General features: G+C 37.1%; 1 protein-coding gene across 4 annotated transcripts in view; it reads left to right on the forward strand.

Moving 5' to 3' along the window:
• Ih (hyperpolarization activated cyclic nucleotide gated potassium channel Ih) overlaps positions 1 to 11,714 on the forward strand; it is a 136,604-nt gene that overhangs the window by 72,763 nt on the left and 52,127 nt on the right. For all 4 annotated transcript variants that reach the window (XM_026813328.1, XM_026813346.1, XM_026813336.1 and 1 more), the window contains one exon: positions 3,728 to 4,158. In XM_026813328.1, coding sequence (XP_026669129.1) covers positions 3,728 to 4,158 — 431 coding nt within the window. The remainder of the gene's footprint in view (positions 1 to 3,727; positions 4,159 to 11,714) is intronic.

The raw sequence follows: 11,714 nt of genomic DNA on the forward strand, positions 1-11,714 counted from the left end.
AAACAATATGTATGATTTTGTGATGAAGTAACTTTCAGATTCCTGTTGCTCATCTAACTAAGCTCGCAGGTAGAAATTGGAAGTGCGGCTTTTCGGCGTGACACTCGCGGCAGAATGATCGTACGCGGCACGACGCGACGCGCGGTTCAATAAATGCGCGAGGCCATATTCATCTCGCGACGCGCGTAGCCAATAGAATTAATTTGCGAATTTATCCGCAACGCGAGGTTTCCTCGCATTCAATGAAAGTGAAATTAAGTTCGGTTCATCGGGCGGTTCACGAGGCTTGTTAAATGCCGCGCGTAACATTGTGCAAGGGGGGTTTCCTTACTTTGTGGTTTGCTTCGCCAATGGTACCCAATCATCAAAGTATTTTACATAAACAACAATAGAACAGCCAACGCAATCAAACGCAATCATTGATTCTCACCTTTATAGATTTATTATTCAGTTCCACGCAAGGTTTTTCCTGTCCCAACTGGGATTACCCGACATTCTTTGACATACTTAACGAGGCTCATTCACGTGAAGGGAAGGCCGAAATGCACGAGTGTTTTGTACCAGATATAGTAATAACACCGCGTCCTTCTCCGCCCCAGCCTACTCCTGCCTATAAGAAATTGATGGTCGCATTTGCAAGAGGCGAACGCGCGTGGCGATTTGTATTCCGAGAGCCCAGAAGCCCGGTGTCCCTTGATTTAGTGCTAATAAATATTCATTGCCGCACTTGAAACTGACCTCAGAGAATTGAACGGCATTGCCGCGTTATGCGTATGCGTGTACTCTCTTCGAAGATTATCCGCGATTATTTTCCTGTCCACCGGTTGATTTATTAGACGGCTTAAGGAATGTCACAATAAATAATTTGTTGGAATAATGGCCTTCCCTTCACGTGAATCAATGTATTCAATTCTTATGCATACAATCAATTACTAGTGTTTATATTACTAATTAAAATACGGATCTTATGCGTTTATAGAAAAAATAAATATGCACATGATATAAAGGATGTATAAGAATACATGAAATATTAAGAGCTGCATCCTTAAATTAGGGGTGACGGACTAATTCTTCTCTGTCAGGAGGCACAATTATCAGTCAGGCACTTATCTACAGGATTTATCGAAAGACATTTGTTGAATGCCTCAGGCTACTCGAACATTAATATTTCTTAGGTACTCGCTCGGACTCTCCTTCGTTAATGTATTGTAGACTCTGACTCTGGCGTACTGTTGTTCGACCAAGTGTCGAAGGGATGATTGAGATAAGCCCTTATCCCTGTGCCATTCAGTTTATAGGCTCTTAGCCAACAAGCATTTCTGGTAGGATGCACGATATAATGATTAGCCGAAAGTTTCGTTTATGTTGTGCGTTGTCAACTCTGACGTACTCCTTTCGCTGATTGTAAGTCATATACAAATTCGCAGTCTATTAATAATATTCTGATATACGATAAACACTACTTAATATACGTTATACTATTTTATAATCATTTTCCATTATATTTCAACCTGACCCAACCGTTAGAACACCGTTGGGAGATATTTATGTGCTATTGTGATCAGGGGGCAAGGTTAACCCTAGAAGAAATCGTTTGGAACGAAACGAGCTGTCGATAGCAGCTACCTGGGGTCATTATGCCCAATGTACCTCGTCTTCTCACCCTGATCTGCTTTCATCGATAAGATCCCTTTCTTGTCCTACGTCGATTACTCTTGGACAACCGTTCCCGGGACGCTTCGAATTTTTTAGAAAAACCTCGTGAAAGTTTGTGGAAAGAATGTTCGGAATTGTAAGAACCGTGGAAACTAATTCCATTGCTTGTTCTTAAGAGCACTCTTCGAGACGATAGTAAAGTACTGAAATCGTAAATCGTTTTAAGTATCCTTAGTTTTCAAATCTCTTCGGCATTAACTCGATATTAAATGTACGAGTCACGTGTTTGCAGGAATTGGAGAATTCTTAATGTTTTTATTAACACGATCTTTTATCTTATTACTAAATTGTTTTATTTATTTATTTATTTAACTTTAATATTACTTAAATATGTTTCATGTAAAGCAAGTATTAATTAGAAATTGAAATCAATAAATGCATAAGAAATATACTGTGTCTATTTTAAATACAGAATCCTAATTTCGGAGCTACCGTTCGAAGTATGACGTATAGCAGGTATATCACTCCATTAATCATTTCAATTACCGTGAGTAAACCGTTCAGAAAGGATCAATCGGGTAGCAATTTGTCAGGGTCGATTAAACGCCGCGATAAGCAAGCGTGTCCAGGATATCGCAAGGACGATCCTAAGAGATAGAAAGATCAAGGAATAGAACGATGGTCGAGGTCGATTTTGCCAGCGAGCACTCTGACGATACAACTACCTATCTGAAATCCAGACCGTGTCTGTGTGTACTGATCACAATTAAGATATGCGTGTTGGTATTCCCTCCTTCGTAAACGAATTCACTGGCCGTTTGTTAAACAGATCGGTTTTCTACACGCGTGAGAAACTTTTTCATATCCAAAAATTGAAATTAGCATGCTGTTCATTATTAAAAAGAACGAACAAGAGGAAATCAGATATTAAAAGTAAATGAATAATAATAATCCTTCTTTAAAATCCTTATTTAAAACAAAAGTCACGTAATTTTACCAAAACAAACGAAGAATTGCGAAACCGATTATATGAATTTATAAACCCATACGATCTGCATGAATACGATGCATGAACGAGTCCAACGTAAATCGTTTTCTCGGTTACATATATTATGTTAACTACACCACTTCATTGATTAAACTTCGCTACAGAGACACGCGAAGCGCATTTTTGCCGATACGTTCTGTAGTACTTCCTGAATTGTAAACGTGGCTTTCGATTCCAAGAAAGGTTACCTGCCTTTCGTATGTCGCGCACGCAGAGCATTGAAACCAGACTCGAATTATAAAAGTCAGACGGTACGGTTATTGAAACTGAAACCACACCTACTCGAAGGTTGTTCGTCGCCTTGAACTCGAAGAAAGAATCACTCTCAGTCTCGCTCTCTTTTTCGCTACTGTTCACATTGATATTTATGCGTTCCTCGTTGCTTACGCTTCACACAATAATTCACTCATATTTAACTAATTGAATGAAATTAAAATTATTTTCAAGAGGTTTGTAACATTTTTCAATTTCTTATAACTATTTCTTATCCTGGAATGATATTCATAATAGATCGATCCGTTTTTATATTCTGAATGCTCTACAATTGTTTATTCTGAAATAATATTTCTGATACGTGCTTTACTGCTTTAGCATTTTGGAAAATTTTTTTAGAAGTAGTGTGATCTTGAAAATTGATGCACCTATATAAACATCTTTAGCTTTTCCACTTTTATGCAGTTCAATGACATTGTGCTACTGTATTTCTGAAATGCTTCGAGAGAGTCCGAATCTCCGTGAAACCTCGAGCAACAAGACTATCGACGCAATACCAATCCCGATCCTTTCCAATTGAAATCGCAATCCATTCCACGTCCATTGCAATACTCATCCGGGTCCGCGTCCACGATCCACCATGAAAACCGTCCGACGCCGTTCTCCGCACGCTTAGCTCGATGGCTAGGCAACATGCGTACATATACACGTATAAAGATTGTATAATACACGGATGGTACGGATAAAAGCATCTCGATGATGGGAAACGGAGCGAGTTGAATGAGGAATCGAACCGATGATGTTTTTCAGGGAGGGCGAGGGTGGCGGCGGTGGCGGCCGTTCCGTGACCAGCGCTGGTGGGGGTGGAGGAGGAGGTGGAGGTCGACGGGCACCGAGTCTACGCTTGGTGAACGGAAGAGCGACAACGGGGGTCAGTTTGCACACAAGCAGCGCCGAATCCGTTCGTTCACCCCATCACCACCTCGGCCAGCAGCAGGGAGGCGGCGGTGGAGGAGGGGGAGGCAACAATAGTAATAACAACAACAATAACAACAACCATAACAACAACAACAACAATAACTGCCACGCCGGTAATAACCCCGCCGCGAACAATCATCCACGGCTTAACAAAGATGACAGCATCAAGATCAGCATCGAGAACACCAACACTTGCACGGACAGCCTCGTCACTGCTCTAGACGACGAGACATTGCTCATCACCGATTTCGTAGCCGACACAGGTCAGTTTATCATATTCTCTTACTTAGAAATGTTATAAATTATATTTTTTTACCAATTTACCATTTTTTAAATAATGCAATGAATAATATTTAATATATTGTTGTCATGGAAGAGCATCTACATATTTTTGTACCTGCAAACATTCTTTATATCTTCTGCAAATTTTCTATAAATGCATCAAATCCGTAGTCCAGAAATTATGTTTTATAATTGCATTAGCTTGGCATATATGAAATCTCATTTTGTTTCTAAAGTTACAATTATGGTTTATCTCATCATCCACTATTATGAATATTATATAAATTATTTGAATGAAATACATGGCATACAAGGTTTAAATCTGTTTGAAGAAACAGCATTTCATATGTACGTCAACCTAATGAAAATCAGAGGATATAGTTCGCGAAAATTAGATTTGTTGTGTTGATTAAGTATACAGGTTCTCCACTGGAAGTTTAATTGTACAGTTTGTACCACAGTTTACATCCAGAACGAAGCACAAGATTTTACATGAATATCTCAGTAATAAATATTAGTGATTGAATACAAATTAGCTTCGCTAATTACTTTATTACGAAGTTAATTATGCTTCCTCGTAATTGGCATATTCGTATTCTAAACGCTTTTCCAGTTGCCTTATCAATGATCGTTTGTTTATGTATTATGGTTGAAAAGTGATCTTTAAAAGAACGATGTCACTTCAAAAAAAAGAGTTGACGATAATTACACCTATACTTAAAACACCCACTCTCTTCCACTTAGTTGAGAGCAGAGGATACATAGGACTCATTGAATGAAACACAGAATTTCCCCCTCCCCCAGCCAACAAATTATTACATCTCCGACGCGGTAACAGTTTAATATTTTTTTGCCACACCTATGAGACAGTATTTCAAGGTTACGATGACGGATAAGTCGAAATAATTAATCGAGAGGATGTACTAATTACGATGGTTCAATTAAGTGACAAATGACCAAGTAATGTTAAAAATGTAAGAAAAACTCAATGTGGATAGTTCTTACTTAATCGTTCTGAATTGGACAATGAGCAATACATTAAATAATAGTGAATATTTGAATATTGGTCAAGGTATAAAGAAAATTGCTATAGATAACAACAGTAATAATGTGTAATAAAACGATTTTGACAATTAGATATTTTTATGTTCACAAAAAACAGCTTCGGTCAAATCAACTTGAAATACACGTAATTAGTATGTGGGTTCGCATTAAAATGATCATAAAAATGATCGTTGAACCAGTCATTTGTTAATACGAATGCGCGTAACAAGGCTATTACCACTCTAATTTGAAAGGTAAAACCACATGCTGGGGTAAACAGACTCAATTGTTATTGGTATGTAGTTTTAGTAGTCAGATAAAAAAAAGGTCGTATGAAATTTCCTTTTAACTCCACTTGTTAACAAATAATTGCTGATGAACGAAATAATTATTCGATTAGTCCTAAATTATTCGAGACAGAAAAAAATTGTATACGACTTTTCTTGCAGGTAATAGCAGTACCTACGACTTTTATTTGAAGCATTTTTCGAAATCTTGAGAAAAAAAAAATTTCCTGTTGTTACTAGCGAAAAATGTTTGAAACGAAAATTGTAGGTACCGTCGAGAGCTACAAGTTTTGTGGGAAATATTTTTTTTTACCGTTAATAGTTAACGAGTAATTTGCAATAAACTTCTTTATCGTTTTTTTCCAAATACTCGTAAACTATCGAAGCTGGCAAAAAATGTTTCCGAAAAAAGTTGTAGCTTTAGTTGTCAGGTACAAAAAACGTCCTATATATTTTCCCCGTATCTCCAACGGTTTAGGAGTACTTGAGGGAAAACGATTTTTTTTTTGCAAAACTTTGCTGTTTCGACGGTGGGAACGACCGGATTTTATTGGTACAAATAAAATGTCGATTAATCGTACGTAACTCGTTAAACACTGGAGTTAGAAGAAAAATTCATAAAATTTTTCTTGTAGAAACAGTCAGTGCTTACAATTTTTATTTAAAGCATTTTTCAAGAATTTGAAAAATGAAAAAGTAGGAGTATTTAAAAATGTACGTATAGTCGCTTTTGCTTTTTCCTAAGTGATTAATGCTATTTAAACTTCTGCTGTATCTTCTCTTCTATTTATTTTTTATCGTTCGGAAAAGATCAGCTTGTTCTTCGATCTTAATTATTTCTCTACTCTTTAATCGTTCGTCCGACTGCTTCGACTACATTAACAGTCGTCTCCTTTTTACATCCGTACAATTTTACCAGTTCTTTGGGCTCTTAGCTTTCGTACCGGATATTAATCGCCGTTTATTCGAAGCAGCGTTCCCGTCGATTCTCGCGATTGGAAACAATCCAGAAGGAAACGCTCGACGCTTGCTAGAAGTGTCGGCATATTTGCGGTAGCTTCGTTTCTGGTTACAGTTACAGACCGCGGTTCCCTTGTGGTTTAGCGAGATGAAAAGAAGAGGGATTCCACTCTGCAGTGTTTATTTCAAGCATCGTGTCAAAGCGAAAATTATAAACGAAATTTCGCTTCAGCAAAAATTCTTAAAAGCATTGTATTATATTAGAAATCGCAATTTTATCGAAAAAAATTATTTAAAAAATGTATTATTAATAGAACAAGTATTAATTGGAAGTAGTGAACAGTTATTAAGATTATAAAAGATTTAGAATTTTGCTTTGATGAACATCATCAACGCGACGACGTGATAATGATGGAATAATGAATGCAAAATCGTGAAGCGAGTATATTTATATAATTATCGAATATAGTGAATCATGCAGGCACGTTTTCTGTGCGCGGATTATTTGTTTCATAAGAGGCGATTAACATTACTGGTTCTCGTGGTTGGATATCATTAAGAGAATATTTCTCGCTTACACTTCAATAAATCGTCATTAAATCACGTTCGAACGTTTACGACGTAAATGATTTTTCGTCGTTATCAACTATCGCAAGCGCAACCTCGTACGTTTCCATTGTGAAAAAAAGAATTTTTTTTCTACAATGAATTCCAATATTTCGAGTTGTTTATTGTGAAAAATGTTCAATTGGTGCCAAGGAGTGCAAGGAGTCGCCCGGGGCGAACTAGAATGAAAAATTTTTTCATTCGATGAAATGAACGGTGCGCGTTACCGCGTATGAAGTCAATGAATTCAAATTAAATTACTGTACATTAATTTTCTCTCAGTTGTATTAAACGTTGTATAACAGTTCTATATATAATTAATTAACAATAATATATTTTAAAAAAATGATGAATTCTTCACAAATTTCTTGATTTTTTTTAATGAAACATAACTCAGGTAATTGAAATAATTATCGATTTTCATCGTGTAAAATAAACTGATGAAAAGTAAATTACAAAACATAAAATTACTATAATTTACTAATAGCGTGACGAGAATTAATAGCCTCTCGAGCGAGATCAACACTTTTGTGGGAGTATCAACGTCCCTGCAAGGAACATGAATCATTCACCTATCGCCTCGTTATCGCGCATTCGTACTCACGCCACGTAGGGAACAAACACACGCTCGTACAATTAAAGACCATTGAGGCTGGGTCTAATTAAACGTTACGCAGAAAAAGATGAAAAAACGCGTTGATTCGTGGTTAAGAAGCTCCGCTCGTATTTTCTCCGCCGATTCCCGCTCGGATGAGATAATTCGTGCGCTTCCCTTCTCTTCCGGGATTTTCAATTATCTATCACGGAGCCTCGGTCCTACAAAGCAAACCGGAAAAAGAACATTTCGCGACGGTAATGCCTGCACTCGGTTTCTCGGTTAAAGTCGCTCCATTTACGACTTCTGATTTCCCAGCAAATGTTTTCGCTGGTACCCTTTTCTCGATGCACGATACGTCGAAGATGGAAATTGCTCTATCTTTTGATCTGATCGTTTGAATATCGTACGAGGCAGGATACTTTCAACAATTGCGTTCGTACGACGAACGAATTCGAACTTCCTCTCTGTTATGTGCTGGTAACGTTTTTTAATAAAATCTACTGATAAAAAAAACGACATGAACGTAAAAATCTTTTAATTCATTATTACTGAATTTTGGGAATTTATTATATTTTGTATAATGAATATGCTACAAGAATTTTTGATACTTGAATCAATTAATAAAATTCCAAATCATAAAAGAAAAGGAGAGTTAAGTACCATAAATTGTCAAAGGCATGCAAATAATGTCACACCGTTATATGTATGTAGATAAGAGCTCGTAGTTGTACAAACAGTAGAACGTACATTCTTTTCTACTTAAAACTTTGACTAGAATATTCAACTTATAAATCATTCGTTCATTCCTTTGATAAAAAATTATCAAATTATTGTAAAACTTTAAGCTTTGTTATAATTTATAGAACGTCGATACAAATAATGTCAATTCATTTAAATAGAGTAGACAGAATATTATAAAGTAGCAATCATCATGTGAAACAATGTTAATAATAACAATACTAAATGTGAATCATTAATAATTGAATCTGTCAACATTTAATTAGTAATATCATCGGTAATATCTGATGAATATAGGTAGACGCAGGTTGTCAAATTTCCCACTTTGCTGGTAACTTGTAGAACACTCAATTAAAAACAGCCTCGCGCTCAGGCAAGAGCCTCCCCGTAGAATTGCGTCTAATTTCGTGAAGCGTGGCGGCATCCAGCCGTCTCTGAAGAATTGCACGCTCGGCTTCATCGAGCACACTCCACGCGACTAGCTACTCCTTCTACACGACTTTACGCTACGATTCTCGAAGCAGATTTTTCAACCTACACAGACGTAAACGCGATTCTCTCAAACAAAATTTGACATTTGTATTCGTTTGAATTTTGCTGAAGCTAATTTTAAACGAGTTCCATTTAATTATCGATTATAGTGTTGTAGCATTTCCTGATCTTTTCAGATTATTTTAAAGTATTTATTTTTGTCATATATGAACGGGATGTTTCATTTTAATTCTATGATCAGACAGTAAATGTTTAATAATTGAAATATTTGTTAAATAATATATAATTGAATATGACAAAATGGTTATGTAATCTAATCCCAATTGATTGATACGTTAAAATTCAGTTTAGTCATATTCCATAGTTGATTCCATAATTGCTTATATTGATGTGACTTATAAAGATGAATGATAGCTTCATTTGTAAAAGGTTATTGCCCTTTGTACTCTTAAATCCAATTATTTTCTAAATGCGTTCCACAGTGGTCAGTACCGGTTCAAACAAAATTTATCCAATTATATATAAGTCGATTGATTTACAAATATCTATGTACACGAACGTGAGTGACGTTTTAATCGCAAGGGGTTAAAGTTGTCTCTCAGGGCGTATCCCTCGCAAAAACGAATAGACCACAACTGTCTCGATGGCTGTCGCCCAGTGTCAAGGTTGACAAGTAAGCGTCGCGCCGTCGGATTTGCATTTACGCGCGTTCCTCATATGCAGACGCGTTGCGTTGGCAAAAGAATTGAACGCGTGGTCGGTCGTTTGATCCGCAATAAAACCGGTCAGTCCGTCGCTCTCTCGTCTTCGCTTCTCTTTCCACATTCGTTCCGCTGTGTCCGTGTTTGCTGGCTCTCTTTGGTTCTCGTGCACTCGCCGGCATCGGATCGGCCGGGTCTGGCTTTCGCGCCGCGTCTCATGTTGCTGCGGCCGCGTGGCTTCCTTTTCCTCGCGTTCCACCCGTCATTAGTCAACCTCTACCCCAGAGGGCCAGTTAACACGTTAAAACGGAACGAACCGTTGCACGTCGCTTTAGAGCTTTTCGGGCGATGGCCGAGGACTACCCGGCGCGCGAGCAGAGCACGCCGTTGCTCGGGAAACAAAGACCTTGTGTAGGGAACAATGGGCCTTGTCCTAGCCTCGTCCCAAACAGGCCCGAATCAAACCATACGAACAGCCACTTGGAATTCGGTGAGTGTTCTTTTCCGAGAATTTGGTCCAGTGTTCTTGTGGAATCACGATTGACTTTGAGTTAGTGCTAGTGTTTCCATGATATACTATAACAATAGACTTGTGTATATTTACATTCTAAACTAGTAATAAATTAATGATAAAATCTACTTGATGCATTCTTGTTTTAAAATCGATGCATATTTCTGATATCTCGTTAAACGACATCCGTGTACGATATGATTTATTAATGATTTTTACTACGTCGTTACGAACTTGTTTCCTTACCTGGACAGAAAATCATTGTAAACAATTATAATCTTCCTTCATGCTTCAATAATGTTCAGATTTCTGAATGCGAGTATGTACCATTATGATCACCGTTTACGATTACGAAACCAGCTATTATTAGAGGCATTAACTATTTTACTGTCTATTGTTCGTTGAGTTATGCATTAAACTTCATGCAACAGATATTGTTACTATTCCATCAAAGCAAATTAGAAGAATCACCTTCGTACGGGATTTCGATTTGCATCAAATGAACACAAGTTCGCTGGGTTTCTTAATAATAATTATAATATTGCATTCTAGTATAAAAAAAAAATATGTAATTAATATTTTATAATTGAAATTTATCGATCATTTTGTCAATATCACGTAAAATGAAGATCATAAGGATCAAATGAAATTCCAATATTGTTTGGCATTCCACGTCGTGGTCGGATTCCACTCGTTTTTGCCGGAGCTACATATCATGGCTCGCATATAAAGAAAAGAATCAGAATTCCCTGCCGGTTAACTGTATTTAATCGGCTCGTCGAGGGAACGGTGCTTGCCGCTTTTTACTTTAGAGGTTTTACGTTCGCGTGTGTTCCCATCGAGGTTGGCGGTGTGCGCGAGCCACGGTACGTTTGGGAACCGGGAAAGAAAGTCACGGGAGATCGGAATGAGCTCGCGTGCGTCTCGAGTGTTCGTCATTTTTTCCCGTCTAACTGAAGTCGAACGTTATTTATTGTTCAAACACTAGTTGCTACTCGATGATTATACTTCGGTTAACATTCAATAGAACAGCTGCATATGTAACTAAAGTCAGTCCATTAAGTGATACATTGGCATACGCTGAGATTAATTATAGGGAAATTGAACTGATGTCAGAAGCATATTATTAAGCTAGTCTCAAATCAAGTGAAAAATAAGAGTATTTAATTGTATGTATTTAAACTATCTTTATGACTGACAATTATCTAATGAACTAAAGACTGTTTATTAGCTAAGTATGTTTAGTAGTTAAGTAGAAATTAAACATATCTTGCCTAATATTTTACACAAGTAATTCTACGTTAAAATATTTTTATCATTGCTTCAAAATGGCATCAATATATCGTGTTTGATGGATTGAGCTATTAACACTATATAACAGGTGACATAATTAGCAAGGTAACTGATTACGCTCGACGCTTGATATCGCGATTCTGTTTGACAGATCAAATTAGCTGGATGATCGGTAATTTGTGGTGAGTAATTTACAGATTGGAAGATCACCAATTGAGACGATGACATTGTGTACTTTCATTGAGGATCAGCATTGTTCCTTTTGTAAAATGTGGTACATTTCGTAAATTTTTTGGGATTATACTAT

The sequence above is a fragment of the Ceratina calcarata genome, unplaced genomic scaffold (genome assembly GCF_001652005.2).
Source record: "Ceratina calcarata isolate Rehan_Ccalc_2016 unplaced genomic scaffold, ASM165200v1 scaffold117.2, whole genome shotgun sequence".
Classification (NCBI taxonomy): Eukaryota; Metazoa; Arthropoda; class Insecta; order Hymenoptera; family Apidae; genus Ceratina; species Ceratina calcarata.